This window comes from Astatotilapia calliptera, chromosome 19 (assembly GCF_964374335.1).
Source record: "Astatotilapia calliptera chromosome 19, fAstCal68.1, whole genome shotgun sequence".
Classification (NCBI taxonomy): Eukaryota; Metazoa; Chordata; class Actinopteri; order Cichliformes; family Cichlidae; genus Astatotilapia; species Astatotilapia calliptera.
Genome location: NC_137440.1, coordinates 18501656 through 18518843, shown reverse-complemented (window position 1 = coordinate 18518843; position 17188 = coordinate 18501656). Strand labels below are relative to the sequence as shown.

At 38.8% G+C, this 17188-nt stretch overlaps 3 protein-coding genes and 2 long non-coding RNA genes across 7 annotated transcripts in view; 3 read left to right on the top strand and 2 right to left on the bottom strand.

Moving 5' to 3' along the window:
• Positions 1–983: 983 nt before the first annotated feature.
• LOC145422501 (uncharacterized) lies at positions 984–1506 on the bottom strand. Its single transcript, XR_013903802.1, has 2 exons — positions 1374–1506; positions 984–1233 (listed from the first exon to the last, which is right to left on the bottom strand). It is a non-coding gene; the product is annotated as an uncharacterized LOC145422501 (long non-coding RNA).
• Positions 1366–9630, top strand: slc39a8 (solute carrier family 39 member 8). The gene is made up of 8 exons (XM_026151370.2): positions 1366–2050; positions 2594–2756; positions 3706–3875; positions 4022–4144; positions 4866–5027; positions 6525–6732; positions 7144–7328; positions 9230–9630. Exons 1-8 carry the CDS (start codon positions 1826–1828, stop codon positions 9374–9376), a joined length of 1383 nt encoding a protein of 460 aa, XP_026007155.1. The 5' UTR covers positions 1366–1825; the 3' UTR covers positions 9377–9630.
• A 1118-nt stretch (positions 9631–10748) lies between these two features.
• On the top strand, positions 10749–13101 carry nat8 (N-acetyltransferase 8). The gene is made up of 2 exons (XM_026151379.2): positions 10749–10889; positions 12057–13101. The coding sequence occupies exon 2, from the start codon at positions 12068–12070 to the stop codon at positions 12728–12730; it is 663 nt and encodes a 220-aa protein (XP_026007164.2). The 5' UTR covers positions 10749–10889; positions 12057–12067; the 3' UTR covers positions 12731–13101.
• On the bottom strand, positions 12708–16489 carry LOC113011712 (uncharacterized). 2 transcript variants are annotated; one of them, XR_003270602.2, is made up of 4 exons: positions 15892–16444; positions 14352–14460; positions 13521–13567; positions 12708–12929 (listed from the first exon to the last, which is right to left on the bottom strand). It is a non-coding gene; the product is annotated as an uncharacterized LOC113011712 (long non-coding RNA). The 2 variants fall into 2 exon arrangements; XR_013903801.1 differs by lacking the exons at positions 12708–12929; positions 13521–13567 and having other exon boundaries at positions 14255–14460; positions 15892–16489.
• The window catches only part of LOC113011690 (dynactin subunit 1-like), a 33303-nt gene continuing 30485 nt past the window's right edge, over positions 14371–17188 (top strand). For both annotated transcript variants that reach the window (XM_080293961.1, XM_080293958.1), the window contains exon 1: positions 14371–14509. The gene's annotated coding sequence lies outside the window, so the exon portion shown is untranslated. The remainder of the gene's footprint in view (positions 14510–17188) is intronic.

The following is a 17188-nucleotide window of genomic DNA, read 5'->3' as shown; positions in this document are numbered from 1 at the left end:
ACTGCAAAAACTTTGAATGTGTCCCCAAATGCAGTTGCAAAAACCATCGAGCACTACGATGAAACTGTCTCGCATGAGGATGGCCCCAGGAAAGGAAGACCAAGAGTCACCTCTGCTGCTGAGGATAAATTAATCTGAGTCACCAGCCTCAGAAATCGCAAGTTAACAGCACCTCAGATTAGAGCCCAGAGAAATGCCTCAGAGTTCCAGTATGAGAGGAATCTCTACAGCAACTGATCAGAGGAGACTGGGGGAATCAGGCCCTTATGGTCAAATAGCTGTTAAGAAACCACTACTAAGGAGAAGCAAAGAGCAGAAGAGATTTGTCTGGGCTAAGAAACACAAGGAATGGACATTAGACCAGTGGAAATCTGAGCTTTGGTCTGATGAGTCCAAATTTGAGATCTTTGCTTCCAGTGGTACTGGTACATTGCACAAGGTGAAGGGAATAACGACTAAGAAGAACTACCTCCAAAGCATTAAATTTTTACTTAGATCAGTGGCTAGATGTTTAAAACTTGGACAAAAATGACAGTCATGACTAAACCCATCAAAAGTGGTTTTGAAATGGATCAAGCAGGCTAACACTAAGCTTCTAGAATGGCCTTCCCAAAAGGTACATGCCAGGAACCCAACCAATTTAAATAAATGATCTCAATTCCTTCAAGAAGGATGATCAAATATCCAAACAATTATGTCAGAAGCTTGTTGATGGCTACAAAAAGCATCTGATGAAGGTGCAACTTGTTATAGGACATTTCACCAAATATTAGTGGGCGGAGTTATGAGTGTATTTGAGTTCAAATACATAAAAATCTCAACTTCTGCACCTAATTCTTGTTTTTTTAACAACTGTACCCATTATTTAGTTACTGTATAGTAAAAAAAAATCCAGGATGAATGAGAAACCATGTCGTAACAAATTATATTGGTAAGTTCTCCCAGTTTGAAGATGTGGTAGAGGATAGAGAGGCAGACACAACTAACAACAAATTATCATTTATTGAAATTGTAGGTGGAAAATTCAGATAAATAAACTGCACCACAAGTTAAAAGTCCAGCTGTCTTTCTCCAGATCTCCACAACACAAATGTTTTTTCTGTACCACTAAAGCAGTGTTAAAGTGAGGTGGCTCACGCAGTATTCTATCATTCGTAATTTTTTACATATTACAAACTTACTGCCTGTATCCTGCGTTGTTCATCAGATGCCACCGGAGGGCGACAGAAATACCTAAAAAAACAAAAACAAATCACATGTTTATGTTTACCTCCAGCTGTTTCACCATTGATCAAAAGGACGGGGCCACAGCTGTGAGCTGAGCAACTCTGAGTAAGATATCCCGCATGCGCTTTCTAACACTTCACTGTTACCTCACACAGATAGTCACCGAGACAGAAACACACTATTTTTCCCCTCTTGCGTGTGTGTTTGTGTGGCTCTGTGGGGAGAAAGTCAGTCACAAAAGAAAGTACTCAAACAGTGAGCGCACGCTGTCGACCTCCACCTCCGTTTTTTCCTTTCATGGCTGATCTTTGAACCTCGTTAACTCCACACAGATTACTCAGAGCACCGCAGCGGAAATTGTACCTCTATAATAATTTAGGCAACTGGATAAAACCCCGATATCTCCGACCCTGGAATGGATCTGCCTCTGCGCTGCGTGCGGTTTCCACGGACAGCCTAATTCTTATTTCCTGGAGGATCGGTGAAATGCTTTGAGTAAAGCAGAAGTAAAAAAAGAAAAAAAAAGAAAAAAGATTTATGTCCACTAGAAGAAACTACATCGCGTAAAAGTAGAAACTACATCGCTTAAAAGTAGACAATGTTGAACCTCATATGTTTTCTAACGTGCGTCTTGGCTTTTATCACAACTTCCCAGAGTGTGCGTGGGAATGTCACTGATGGAGACGCGTTTTTGGAGAATATTATCCACTACTATGGTGAAAATAATTCCATTACAACAACGAATCTTGAAGATTTACTGCTGTTGATCTCAGCCAGACGATCTGACTTAATAAGTAAGGAAAATCCACTGGAAGAGCAAGAGGTACAAACGTATTCTATTTCCTATATACTGCAGTTTTTATTATTTAAAGTTATTGATCATTAAAGTTGCTTACGACCAAGAATGTTTCTCTGGGGCTTACAACCACACACTATTTGACCTTGCATGTAATCCTTGAAATATTGTGTAGCAATGATATATGAGTAGTCTTGTAGTGTAATTACTCATTTCTTACCCCCATATATGCAATTATAGAACATTTTAACCTTTATTTTATTACTTTTTATTATCATTATTTTTTTTATTTTTTTTACATTTTTACTCAAGTCCTCAAAGTTTCTCCATGTGCCATATGGTATCATTTCTGCCTTTAAAAAGACTCTAAATGACCTTAAACTTTCATTACTGAGCAGAATTGTCTTCAAATATTTCTTTACTGCATGTCTCTTCTGCCACTTATAATGAAAGTTTTAATTACACAGCATATCCAAGTACATGCATCACAAAGGGCTTCAGAAAAGAAGCCGGTACATTTATATTTAAATGCATGAAAATTATGTCTAATAACAACTTTCTGTCCCTCAGTGTCTCTCTGCAAAGCAGATCTTATCCCAGTTTGGCTACAATAATGTCAGTCAGCTGACTGTGGAACATCTGGAGAAGATCTGCCCTGCTGTGTTGACCCAGGTGCTGCTGCCTTCCTGCCCTTACATTGCCCCCGAGGAACTGCTTCATGTGGACTACTCTGGTGAGCCAAATCATCCCAACGTGTCTATTTGTCAAGACCTCTGTAAATTAAATAATTTGCCAGGGTTTGCTTGTTTACTTGAATTGGGTCAAGAAAATTTTTGTGGACAGTCCCATTTATGGCGAATGATTTTTAAAGCTGCTGTTGATAGGTTTTTTTTCTTATACTGACCCTGATAAAGAAAATGTGGGACATTCTTGATTCTGATTGCTTAGAGATGGTTTGAGAATGGTAATAATAATTTATTCCTGCTGGACAGTGCAGAAGAAGAATGTTGTAGTTGTGAAGCTATAACGCGCCACATTGTCGGACTCACGGAGCCACTGACCTCGCAGATATCGGCCATATCAACAGTCCTGCTCAGTGCTGTTGACACAGTTATAGCCAACTGTGACTGTTGTTCAGCATGTTGTTCCCGAATCATGCTGTTTCCTCTGCTGGCCTGAGAAGAATTTCTCTCAGGCAAATAAATAGTAATAGTATGTTTTAAAATCTCGAAATAAAAGAGGCCTGGCACTGAAAATAAGAAAATCTATTCACCATTAGATTATATTTAAGAAAAGTAATTTGTGCCCACATTAAAATAATAACTTATATCGTCATATTTCACTAAATAGCATTATTGCTGGTCTAATAACAATGTCTGGCACATTTATTGAAGTTCTTTTAAAAAAAACTGGCAATTTTTCAAAAACAATAAAACACACACATTTGCAGATGGTGTTACAAATGCATTTAAGAAGGTATATTTATTTCTGCAGGTGAGTTTGGTTAGCTAGGGTTTAATACTGCAGTGTTTCACAGGTTGCACATTCCAGGTTCTTGTCACATTGCCAGGCCCCATTTTAGTAGGTATGTTGGAGGTATCGAGGCTGCATTTAAGAGTCCAGAAAGAAGTAAAAACCTTGAATTCTCGAGAACCTTTTCTTTTCGTTTTGTGCCGTGACAGTGTGGGGTTATGGGTTTCTGGCCGTTACTGTGATCAACCTGGCATCCCTGCTTGGTCTCCTGCTCATCCCGTTCATCAAGAAGCCTTATTTCCCCAAAGTGCTGACCTACTTCATTGGTCTGGCCATCGGGACGCTTTTCTCTAATGCTGTTCTTCAGCTCATACCAGAGGTTTGTAAATGGATGAGTGAGTAAAATTAAGCTTGTCACTGGTTTTTTGAGAGATGTTTAATTGTTTCATAGAATAATACCTATGAATGCACACACACACTCTAGAAGTCTCCTCTGCACCACTGACATTCTCGTTTTTTCCATAGGCCCTGGGGTTTGATCCTAAAGTGGATCACTATGCGACAAATGCAGCTGCAATATTTGGAGGGTTTTACCTCCTGTTCTTTGTGGAAAAGATACTGAAATTATGCCTCCGGATGGACCACGAGGTAAGATAACAGTGCAGGAAGTTTCTCAGGTTCAAAGAACTATAATGTTCTCATTCCCTCCTGTTTTACATCTGACATTGAGTATGTCTGTTTTATTGGATAATTTGATCACTCTAATAACACTTCAAGGTAGTCATGTGTACATAAATAATTTCTTATCAGAAATGACACGCGAGATATTGAAGTTCACAGCAATTAGGTGCATTTACAGTTTGGACAGTGACACAGTTTCTGCAGTATGTGCACATTACAGTGACTAGACTGACTGTTTTAAAATACACTATGATGATGTAGTGAGGCAAATCTGCAAAATAAAAAATGTGTCATTGTCTCATTATTCATGGATCTAACTGCATGCTGACCTTATTATTTGAAACCCAGCCCATGTTTAGCACGAGTAATCGTATATTTAGGGCACATTTAGGGCAAAAGTCCAACACTGAAATCTTTATCTTTTGGGTCATCCACACATGATCACTCAAAGAGTGTTCAAAGAGCAGTCCAAAAGTTGTACAAAAGGAGAAAAGATGTGGAAAATAACAAAGCGGTAGTATGCAAAATCGAAACTAGAAGAAAAAGAAAACATGAGGAAACCCACCAAAACCATAAATCATGACACAGATAACAAGTAAACACCTAAAATAGCCTAAATGTAATGTGTTTTTAAGTTCCTGAAGTGGAAAAGGCTTCTTCAACCTGAATTTGATGTCTGTCTTTTTAGCACGGCCACAGCCACTTCACACTTTCAGAGACATCTCAGGAAAACTCTATCCACAACGGAGACGTGGTGGCAACAAAGGACTCCATCATTTTAACTGCCATCACCACCATCGCTACAGACAAGAGCAGCCCAATCCTAGATCCAAACGTGGAAACTTCTCAGGTAACATTTGACACATGATTGCTCTTTAACAGCAGAATAAACTGCGCAGGTTTGGAAGCCAACAGGTATCAGCTCTAGGTCACATCAACCTATGGAACAATCAATTTTATAATCAAAGACATTTTATCTAGAGTAGCTCAAATGTTTTGTTTTTATCAGCTTATGATAAGCTTGTCAATCTACTGAACCTCCGTTGAAATTATATCTACAGCATGTGTTTGATTGATAGAGACTTGCTGTCCAGCAAATTTTGCTATAAAAGACACACCTCACAGGAAGCAATCATGATATGCTGTTAGGATGTGTGATATGCATAAATAAATTGAAAAGGTAGGCAATATTTAAAAATATTTAATAAGTAAACAGCGATAGTTTTTTTCCTGGAGCCGTTTATTGAGCTGTTTTCAGGCTGATTGGCGTGTCTGTTAATATTTAACAACATTTCTTGTGCCATATGGAGGCCAAGCAAACAGACTTGCTGATGACAAGAAGGGACCGAGCAGCGAAACCAAGCTTCAGGTCTTTCCCCTCGGTCTAAACGCTGGAATTGTCAAAGGAGCACAAAGACTCCTTGTGTGCCCACTGCTAGTAAAAGGGGTTTATTGTTACTGCAGAATGTCTTTAATCAAATCCCAAAGGCGCTGTTTGTGTCCGCATGTTCTCAGGTTTCCTATTAACAGCACGCGTGCCATTATATGTGTAAGCGAGGAGTTGTGTGAGTAATGCAGTGCATCCACTTAGAGAAAATATTTCCTGTTTTCAATTAATCAGTATTATTCTGTGGGTTAAAGATGAAGACTCTTTCATGATTAAAGCCTTTAGTACCATCTTTATTTTTGGACTTTCTAGCTGCGTTACTCTTTCTATGACTGTGTAACTATCGCTCAACCTTGAGATCCAACTATTAATAGGACTGCTGATAAATTTCTTAGAAACACACATTCATTTAGCATCATGTCCATGTTCTGTGGTAAATGTCGTAAGAACTGGATGAAATCGTTTAATATCAAGATTTGTGTGTATCCTTTACAGTGGATTGCAACAACATTGGCATTAGCATCATAATTCAGTCAGAATTTAACATTCCAAACTAAGATGTCAAACTATATTAACGCTTAGTTTACTTTTTATAATTATCCGAAACATTCACCAACAGGGGGCAGCATTTTCCTGGTGGGTGTGTTTAGTCTTTGATATGACTTTATAGCTATCCTCATTTCCTCAAAAGACTATGGCAGGTTTGTAAATAATAATAATAAGTTCTGTTGTTGTTGTGTTCTTATTCATGTGAGGTTCTATTTATCTGATCCTGTTAGAACAAGATCATTTTTATTGTGTCATGATAATATAAAACCTTAGAATTGAAAGAGGATGTGCTTTCCTCTCACTGTGAAAGTATGTGATGTAGCTACATGTTGTCTTTCACACTCACTATCAAAACACAATCAGGCATTAGTCGTAGCCGTGTATGTGTAACTTCTCCTGCCACTCTTCCAGGATGCCGAGGTGCCTGATGTCATGTGCCGCTGGTTGCGGGGCCAGCGCATCCGCAGCATCAAGACTGTGGCGTGGATGATAACTCTAAGTGACGCACTCCATAACTTCATAGATGGTCTGGCTATCGGCGCTTCCTTCACAGTGTCTGTCTTGACAGGGTTCAGTACATCCACTGCCATCGTGTGTGAGGAGTTTCCCCATGAGCTGGGTGAGTGATATGTAGCGGAAAATCAGTTTCAGCCTCCTCATGAGTCATTCCAAACTCTGCTGTGCAGCCAAACTTTGCATTGAATGTGCCTGTACATCCTGTATCTATGGGCATGTAGAGACAAGCTGCAGAAGTTCCCCAAGAATACATGTTCTTAGAAATAATGGAAAATATGACTTGCAACTAAAAAACTTCAGAAAAGACATGAGTGGAAGGAACATGTATATATTTACAGTTAGAGTTCAAACTTGCTTTCTGGGTATAAAAATGAAAATAAATCTTTTCATGAAATATACTGTAGCTCGCTTTAAAGGGGGAAATGTGACTAACAGACAAGACAGAAAGAAAAAATGTTGCTTTAAGTATAATGTTCAATCTGCTTGTGTAAAAGAGCTATTTTGTCCTCTCAAGGTGACTTCGTCATCCTGCTGAATGCTGGAATGAGCATCCCGCAAGCCATTTTCTTCAACCTGTTGTCAGCCGTGTCGTGTTACATCGGCCTTGTGTTTGGCATCCTGCTCGGCAGCAACTTTGCCCCCAATGCGATCTTTGCCATTGCAGGAGGAATGTTTCTGTATATCGCTCTGGCGGACATGGTGAGTTGAGTTCTCTTGATGGCAGATACAAAAAAAAGCAGAACCAACATTTATTTAGTCAGTCACTGGACTTCCCCAACATGTTCGAGGCTTCCACTCTATTAAATTACTGATGGGTTTCATGGTTGTCTGCATGTAGTTTTTTATGATCATTCAGCTCCATTGTCTTTGTTTTACAATGCACAACTTTTCAGCTTAAAATCGCTCGTGTTGAGTTTATCAGTGTTATTCCTAGAAAAAGTTGTGTGCTATCTGTGTGAAGCCTCTGATACCTGTAAACTCTGTGTACACTCCTCCTGTTCAAACACGCTGTGACCAAAATGGAGCATTAAGACAAACATTTCATGTGAATTAAAAGTAGAGAACATATTGGACCTATCTTTAGCAGATACTGGAGAGACTGTCAGCTGTGGATGGTTTGATAAAAAATTCAGTATGCCAGCTTATATAATATGATAATATATGTCAGTTACACTCTGTGACCACTATGTTAGGTACAGCTATTCAGCTGCTCGTTAACCTTGATTCATTTAGGATCAAAAAAGAACTGCTGAAGTTTAAACCCAGCATCTGAATGGTGATTTAAATTACTTTCAATGGTATGAGTTTTGCAGAAGGTGCTGATTTACTGGGATTTTCCTCCACAACCATCTCTAACATTTAAAATAAAATACCTTGTTGATATCAGAAATCAGAGGAGAATGCTAAGAGTTCTTCAAGTTGATAGTAAGGTGGCAGTAATTCAAAACCAAGGTATGCAGAAGAGCATCTCTGATAGTCTTTAGAAACAAAAGGCAAAATGAAAGAACAGGAAACTGAGCCTGCATTTTGTGTGGGCTCACCAATATTGGACAATAGAAAGGAAAATCTGGTTGGAAGAGCATGTCAACAACTTGAAACAACTATTAACAACTTGAAAACAGTGAGTTTGTGCACATATACAACTTGAAAACATGGGAAGGTGAGGGAGAACATTTCTTGACTCCTTAGTACCAAGTGAGCATTGTTTAAACATGGCAGACTACTATTGCCAACCATCTCCACCCCTTTATGACCACAGTGTGTCCATTCTGATGATGGCTTCTTTCAGCAGGTTAATGCACCATGTCCCAAAGCTCAGATCTTCTGAAACTAGTTTCTTGATCAAAACAGTGAGTTCTCGGTACTCAAATGTGCTCCACAGTCAGAGCTCAATGTAACAGAACACTTTTAGGATGTGGTGGAATGGGAGATTCATATTATTGATGTACAGCTGTACAGCTACAACTGTGTGATACTGTTATGTCAATATGCACCATAATTTATGAGGAATGTTTCCAGCAACTTGTTGAATCTATGCCAGTTTTTCTGAAGGAAAAAGACGCTGAACTGGTACTAACACCTAATACCTAATAAAGTGGCCAGCAAATATAGCAGTATCCTGGTAATATTCAAGTGTAGGTTTAAAATTAAGTCAAAAATACATATTTAATTAAAAGGTTCAGAAATGTGTATGGCACCAAATAACCTTATATTTTCCTGTATTTCTGTAAGCTGTCAGTGCCTTTTCTACCTTTTAAGTTTGGTTAATTAAGGCCAGTGAAATAAAAATATTCACTGCAGTATTTGGTATTATAAGTACAATGTGTTGTGTGAAGAACTTTGTTTTTGTTCCTGTTTTGTTAATCAACTCAAACCTTCAGCTGTTTCATGTAAAGGAACGTATTTAAGAAGGGCAATTTATTTAGTTTTGGTTTTCATGGAATTTGTTAACAATGAGAAAACTTCCCTCGTTTCATATGAACCACATGAGAACAATATAACTGTAGCCATACAAACCTGAATATTTACACTTCTTCTTTTTATATTGTTGCTTCCCAAATCTAAACCTCAACCTTGCTAATTGCTATTCCTCATTTCAGTTCCCAGAGATGGACAGCATAGCACGGGAACAAAAAAAACCTTCTACGAAGATTGTTTTCTTCCTGATCCAAAATGCAGGGCTGCTAACCGGGTTTACCATCATACTTCTGATCACCATGTTCGCAGGAGAGATCAACCTGGGCTAGAGGACACAGAGACAAAAGCTGGAAATAAAAATAGATTCGAGCTGCTTCTGTTTCTGCTCACAGCTCACAGAGCTGGACTGCAAAGTAAATTTAAAGTGAAATCCTGATGTTAAAAGTTAAAACAATACTTTTCTACCTTTGTACAATCAATATAGTGGAAGTGTTTACTCCATAAAAAGGGAATACCTTTACATCGTCATGTATGAAATCTAGATGTATTTTAAGGAGACAATAAATTATTTTTTCAGCCTTCATGTATTGTGAACTATTTTATTTTTTAACCTTTTCAGTGCTACACTGTAAACCAAATTTTTTGTTTCCCTTTGTGGCAGGAAAATGAAAATGTTTGACCTCTCTGACCTTTTCCAGGTTGTGTTGCTGCGGCTGTATTTCAAACGTGCAGATTTCTTTTCGCTGCCCTTTCTCGTTTAGGGATTTAACTGAATGATAATTACACCAAGACTGAACTGTGATTGATATAGCAACTCTTTTAATACAGCAATTAATGTAGCACAATATAACCTAGTTATTATGCTCCACTGGACAAAGACATATAACAAAAAAGCTTATCAGAATATGTTTTCTTACTTTTTTATGAGCTCTCTTCATTATCCTCAGGGTGACCTGACAATGGAGTGATTAGGACACATAAGACATGGGAGAAAATGCCTTCAGTGGTGGTTCCTGTTTAGCTGGGCTGTCTGCTCCCCTATCCATCCTCTAAATACCCTCATTTCCCATCTCTCTTCACTGTCTTTGTTAAGTTAAAGCATTCAAATATTTTCAGAAATGAAATAAAAAGTGATTATCGTAATATGTGTGACACTTTAAAAAATAAATTACTTTGCAATGAAAAATTTTAAAAATGGTTTCTATATACAGACTATGAAATCATGAAATGTACAAAAAATGCTGATTACATAAGTATATGTGTATCTGAGGATATAAACAGTGATTGAGCAGAAGAATACTGCATATTAGGGCTATACATAGTTGATGTGTGAGGACATCTTAATTTTTTAACTCATGAAGGTGAGTCTTCAAAACAATACTCTTAAGCAGTAACATGTATATGCAGTGTACTTCTGAATCTGCAATACAACTTACACATCACAGAGAAGGCTAGGGATACTATTTATCCTTGTAATGTAGTGAAGTTGTTTGGAAACGTAGCAGGAAACCTGGCAGTGCACCACTGCAAAACTGTGATATTACAATGATATTGCAAGTAAAGATTTAAACTTTACCCAACATTATCTCCATATCTGGAACAATATCTCCAAAAAGGCTGTAGCAACAGCCTAAAACAGTAACAGTAAAAATACATTAATACATTAAATGCATTAATATCAACCCTAAAAAACTTTCACGCCAGCTTTCAAAGTTCTTCCGACGATCCCTGAATGTAGCACGGTAGACATGAGGAAGTAGTTTAGGAGCCAAGCGAAATGAAGGGCTTTTGACTTGGGTAAACTGAATTTACACTCCACTTTCAAGGACTGGCATAAAACAGGTAAGTCGCATTTATTTTGTGGTTTTTGTGAGTCATAAAATATCAGAGCAAACTGCAGTCCAATCCTCAGCGCCTTTGTGAGGTTAGCACTGATGCTAGCTTCTGTTGGCTAATCTGGATTGTTTATTCACCTTTTCTGAAAGGACACGACGAGTTTAATATGTGAACGTGTCCCGTCTAATATCTGGTCAAATAGCGGACAGTTAGCATTACTAAAGCTTATTTCGGTTTTGGGCTAACTCATGTGATGTGCCTTCAGGTGTGTTTAACGGACATTTCGATCAGAGATGAAACTGTTTAATTTTTAAAATAGCTTCCAACTCCAGCCACACCGTGTTTGTTTATTTATGTTTACACTGTTTATTCTGGTGCATACTTTACGAGTCATTTAAGCCAGCAGGGTTTTCTTAATCTTTGTGATGGTCGACATTTTCGCTTATATTTGGAAATAGACTACAGTCAACAGGATTTATAAATGGGTTGCATATGAAATAAAGAAGAAACCTGTTCTGCAAGTGTCTTAATGACTCTGTTATTGTACTCACATTACAATAAATCAAGCCATCCGATGGAGGATTTCATTATTATTAACATTTATTTCGAGAATAAAGTCAAAATGTGGAGATTGCATTTGTTGTTTCAAGTGCCACGGCTGTTTTACCCTGTACAATATGCCTTGTGCAGAAGAGTTGGTGAAACAACGTGATCAGCTGTGTCTTAAAAAAGAGGTAACGGAACAGGGCATTTGCATCACGGGTGTGCGACCGATAAATCTGCAACAGCTGTGTGATGCTGTCGTGTCAACATGGACCAAAGAAGAAGAATTAAGGGAATTCTAAAGGCAAATCGGTGTCTAACCCGATACCAGAAAGGTGTACCTAATAAAGCAGATGTTGAGTGTATTATCTCACTGAAATATATTGGTGTCTGTATTTTTAGGTTATAATTTCTGCAAAGACAAAATATATTTTTCTGGAAATTGAATTGCATTCAAGTGTTGATGATTAGATGTCTTTACTACCACTAATTACTACAGAAAATGATTGTTTTCGCCTGAGATAAAGAAAGCTTTTGTCAGAGTGAAAAAAGTGATTTTGTATTGCAGATTTGTTTGATCCCTGCTTGTATTTTGACATCTCTCATGTCTTTACCTCTGTGATTGAAAAGCTGAACGAGCCATGGACAACATTCAGATCCGGAAGTTTAATGATGAAGATGCTGATGTTGTGAAGGAGCTCTTCACCTTGGGGATGAGTGAGCACGTGCCTTCATCCTTTGTGCACGTTCTGAAGCAGCCGCTGACCCAGATGGTCCTCATGTGCATGTTCTGCGCTCTCCTGACCAGCTCTAAGTCCTTCTTGCTTCCCGTCTTGGCCGTCACCTTCTGCCTGGCTGGAGCCCGGCAGATGGTCGTCTACATGTTCAACAAATACATCGAATCCACGCTCAGAAAGGACCTCAACAACATCAGTGAGACCTACCTGAAAGGGAAAGACTCATGCTTTTGGGTGGCTGATAGCGATGGCCGGGTAGTGGGTTCGGTGGCTTGTCTTCCTGCTGAGGATGCTCCTGGTTGCTTGAAGCTGAAACGCATGTCGGTCCGCCGCAGTCACCGCGGGATGGGCATCGCAAAGGCTCTGTGTCGTACAGTGGCTGAATTTACTCGCGACAGGGGTTACGGAGCTGTAATACTGCAGACTTCTGTGGTGCAGACAGATGCTCAGAAGCTGTACGAGCACATGGGCTACAAAAAGATAAGAGAGTTTGTCGTTCCAGAGTTTCTTGGCAAAATCCTAAACTTCACCCTGCTTGAGTACAGACTTGATTTACAGCAGGACTGAAGAATGGACTGAATCAGATATAAACACTGACAACCATTTCAGGGCAGCAGTACAACACATTTATCTAGTTCCTCCACTCTGTGTTTTCCCAGCATGTATTTGATTGAGGCAGAAACACTCTGGACAGGTCGGGCATGGGGGGTTGAGATGGGGGCGTGTTTACTCAACACTTGTAGAGCTGGTCCAGTTGTGTTTTCTCCTGTTTCAAACACACACAAGATCGTTACTGTTTTATTTGTGTGTAAAATAGTTGGTTCCACAAAATGTTAAAGTAGAAAAACTCAGCTTTTGTTAAGGGTTTTGTGTTGATTTGTCATTTTATTTAACTTGTACATGATTTTAACAATAAATGTATACATCTGAACACAAAAGCTGCGATCACTTTTGCAGTGTTATTTCAAATCTGTTGTTTTTGCTCAGTTTGTGATGCATTGATCCAATACAGGAGATCACTAGAGGCCCTTTTAGTAACTTAGCCACAACAATCTCTGGTGTCATTAAAATATTCATAATAGTTTGGTTATAAATTTCTCTCACTGTACTTTTCTGTGTTCATAATTCTATTAATTTGGACAAGATCTTTAACATCACCAGATGTTAGCTAGGTCCAAACAATGAGAGAGCCTCCACTGTTTTTAACAGATGGCTCTACACTCTCACTGTTGCATGTCTCTCCTTACCTCCTCCATATATGTATTGAAACATTTTCTAATTTGGAATAATCTCTCCATCATCTCCTTCGACCTGTTACCACTGATTTTCAGTCCAGTTCTTATATCATTTGCCATACCTTATCCTTGACAGCCACTTTTCCACTGGTCAGGTACAAAGACTGGACTGAAAATACACGAAAAAGCAGTCAATGCCGACAGAAAACTTTAAAAGAACTTTAGAAACCTTGAAGAAGTATTCCTCAAGGCCCTCTTAAAAATGTTAAGATAGTCTGGCTGCTTGGAGTAAAATATAGATAAGTGAGGGGTAGCTTAGGACTTTTGCACAGTGGTGTGTAATGTTACAGTGCATGCACTACTTCTGTTTTATCCAGAAATACACTCATATATGTACAAATCACTTAATACCTCTATGCATGGAAAACTACCTGAAGTCATCTTTATTTCTATGGTCCTCTGAGCAGAGTGTTGAGACTATAGATTGTACTGCTGGAGGCCCAAAAAGGAAGCTGACAGCTGTTCAGCCCAACAGTGTCTACTGTGGGCCAGGGGGAGGTTGTGGCTGCAGGGTGAAGAACCCAAACAGATATTTTGGGTCACTGCTTTGGTTTGAGTTTATTTTACATGCTATATGCCTCGCTGTAAATGACTACCACCTCAATGATGCTCACCTGTGTCAGGTTGTTGTTTTATTCCTTAAAAAAATAATTAAAGCTGTGAAGAGTATTTTTGTTTCATTTAAAATTTATACTTAAATTGTGATATAAGGTACTTTTGTACTTGCCTGTAATCAGGAAATAAGTACAAAATAATGCCACGATAAATAGCACAAAAATGACAGAAAAAAGCAAAATTTAAATTAAAAAGTTATTTCATTTTTTATTGATATAGCCTCAGTCTGTATGTGTTTAAACCGTGTCATCTTTGTGCTGCTGAGCTCGTTTAAATACTTGAGTTTTCATCGGGCCCCTGAGTTTGTGTCAGGCGGGCTGAGTCAGGCAGCAGCTCGGCCACCTCGAAGCGGATGTGTCCGGCCAGACCTCCATGGATGGATGTAGCCTGTCAGGGACGAAGCGGAGCAGTTAGCCGGATATTTTGACGTAAGCAGGTAGGTATTAGTGCATATTTATCATCTGACCGTCGGGGTTTTAACTCAGAATACACACACACACACACCTGTCTTAAACTATAAGCTTGTGGGGTTTCTTAATATTATCTCTTGGATATTATTATTTTTATTCATTTATTGAAATTGCCAAACGAAGCTAACGAACGTTGCTGCTAGCAGCTGATCAGGGAGTGTCTGCCTGACAGTTGACAGCACCAAATGTGAGCGTTAAAATTAAGGTTTAGTATTAGTTACAGCTGTTAAAATTAAATGTTCTCACATTAAAACGACTAATAATGAAGAACATGGCAAGTGTAATGAGCCTTGCTTGCTATTAAGGCGGCTGTGTCGATATCCAATCCTAAAGGGATGATTATTCTCGGTTAAATTAAATAATCTTCTAATCCAGATTGTTTTTCTTAATTTGTCATCCAGTTTGGTTAATCTGTCGGGAGAAAATGTCCTGTAGGGCTTCAGCCACACCCATGCTGTGATTTATTGTGATTACCAGCAGAAGCAATACGCAGAAATGTATATAGTTATTATTTTAATGTGTAGTAGTATCTTAATTCTTTCCCAGTAATACATGTATAAATAAGATATCATTGTATGTCCCGATTATTGCAGCAGAATTTCAGCCTTCAGTAGATTTTATACACACTAGATGGCACCAGATTACATATGTAAACATATGGTACAGACTATAGACATGCACACTATAAATACTTTATACCAGTTTATACTAAGGGTGCTTTGTGTTTTATGCACTCAAATCCTAATTGAATGCATACAGGGTTGAAGTGCTGGCTTTACACAACTATTCAACTGATGACCTACTTTTCTTTTATGCATTGCTCAGTGATGAGACCATCCTGAATATCATTGACATGCAAGCATTACAGGCTGTAATTCCCCCAGTATTCTCCAGCAATTAGACACATTTAAAAACATTGTTTGAAAAAAGGTTTGCATGGTCACATCTGCTGTTTTAATCTCACTTCAAATAAACTTGAGTGACACTGCTCAACTACACTGATTACAATTTAAATGTATAATTCAGTGACTCAAGTAAGTCCATTAATTATGTTTGTTATTCACATAAAGATTAATAAACCAAGCTAAAAATAATCACAGTAACCTCAATATTTCCTGACCTAAAATGAACAAATTATTTATTCAATTTATTTCAGTTAGTTTCTTTTCTTTAACGTAGTGTCTCCTTTTAAAAATGGTCACCTCTAAAACTCTACCTGGATGATGCTGCAGTTTCTTTTTCAGTCGACCGTCAGCTGCTGTGTCCATATTGGCAAAATTTGTGTCATATAAGCCAAGCTTGTGCTAAATAAAAGCTGCCTTGGAGCAATAGTTATGCTCGTTTTTACCTTGTTGAGTGATATTGATTTGTTCCTCCCGGACAGACAGACAGAGGTGCAGTGTGGCTGTAATTTTCCTGCTTAAAATCCCAGAGTGTCACCTCTGTTCCTGCGTCCTTCCCGTTCGCTGGTCTGAGTGGGCTCAAAGCAGCAGCACCGCCTCTTTCTCAGTTTCTCTTCCATCATCTTCTATAAGGAGGACGAGCTTTGAATTAGACTGTCTGCTAGTCTTTAGAGAGATAAGAGGCTCCCCTTCTCTATTTCTTCCCACAAATGCCCAACACCCCCGTTTTTTGGTTCTGCCTCCATCATTTGCATAAAAGGGTGCAAAGACACTGCAGAGGTTTGTTTTGTCCCTAAACATCCCCAGCTATCCCCCAGCTGAAATATTAGTCTGTGGATTGCATATATGGCTGGTTTTTGTTGTTATCCTGGCCCATGTTTGTTGCTGAAGCTTAATATGTCCTGCATCATTTTGAAAGGAAAAATATTCTCCTCTTGAAGACTTGGGTGCCAGCGTTTCTCATCAGCCTCTAAGCTGAAAGCTTTTACACAGAAACCCTGCAGCGCTTGCTTCCATTGCAAAGAGATGACAGCAGAGAAACAGAGATGACTGGGAGTTGAAAAGCTCCAGCCATGCAGTTAGCAGATAAAAGAACTAATCCTTGCTCTGTGATGGGCCACAGTTTTAGGCTGGACCCTAATGCAACCTCTGCTGCTTTTTGCTTACAATGTGCTGTGTTATGGAGCATCACCTGGACCTTTTGTGTTCAACCACAATGAAACAGCAGTTGATTAACTTGAACTGGTTCACCTCCCACTGGATGAAAAATGCTTAGCACCTGTTTTTTTCTTGACTTTCCCCCCCTCCCAGTTCTCACTCTAGCAGATGAAAGAAAGTGGAATGCTTTGTAATAAAAAAAAACACACAAAAAAACCCTGGAAATCCATTATAGGCTGCAGTGCAGCGAGAAATTAGGTTTAGTGTAATTTCAGCCTTTTCTTTTGATGTATTTACGACCCCGTATGTTTTTTCTTTTTCCATTCCCTGACTGATTAATCATAACTTGAGTCAATATTATTAATTTTTACCTTAAAAGTCTGTTGCCGAGGCTGAAAGTAGCCTTTGATCAGTGCACTCATGATAAGAAGTAAAAAACAAGCCTGAACCTCTGCATCATCCTAAACAATGAGGGCATGCACGGGAATAATAGCTGTCTATTTTGAGAAGCATGTCTGCAGGCTTTAGGACCCAGCAGCACTGTCTGGGCCTAAACCACCCTCCCTCCTGCAGAAGCCAGCTTAG

Coding starts and splice junctions, on each gene's coding strand:
- slc39a8 (XM_026151370.2), top strand. CDS start 1,826: ATGTTGAACCTCATATGTTTTCTAACGTGCGTCTTGGCTTTTATCACA. Junction 3,876..4,021: donor TTCTTCAGCTCATACCAGAG/GTTTGTAAATGG, acceptor TTTTTTCCATAG/GCCCTGGGGTTTGATCCTAA. Junction 4,145..4,865: donor GCCTCCGGATGGACCACGAG/GTAAGATAACAG, acceptor CTGTCTTTTTAG/CACGGCCACAGCCACTTCAC.
- nat8 (XM_026151379.2), top strand. CDS start 12,068: ATGGACAACATTCAGATCCGGAAGTTTAATGATGAAGATGCTGATGTT.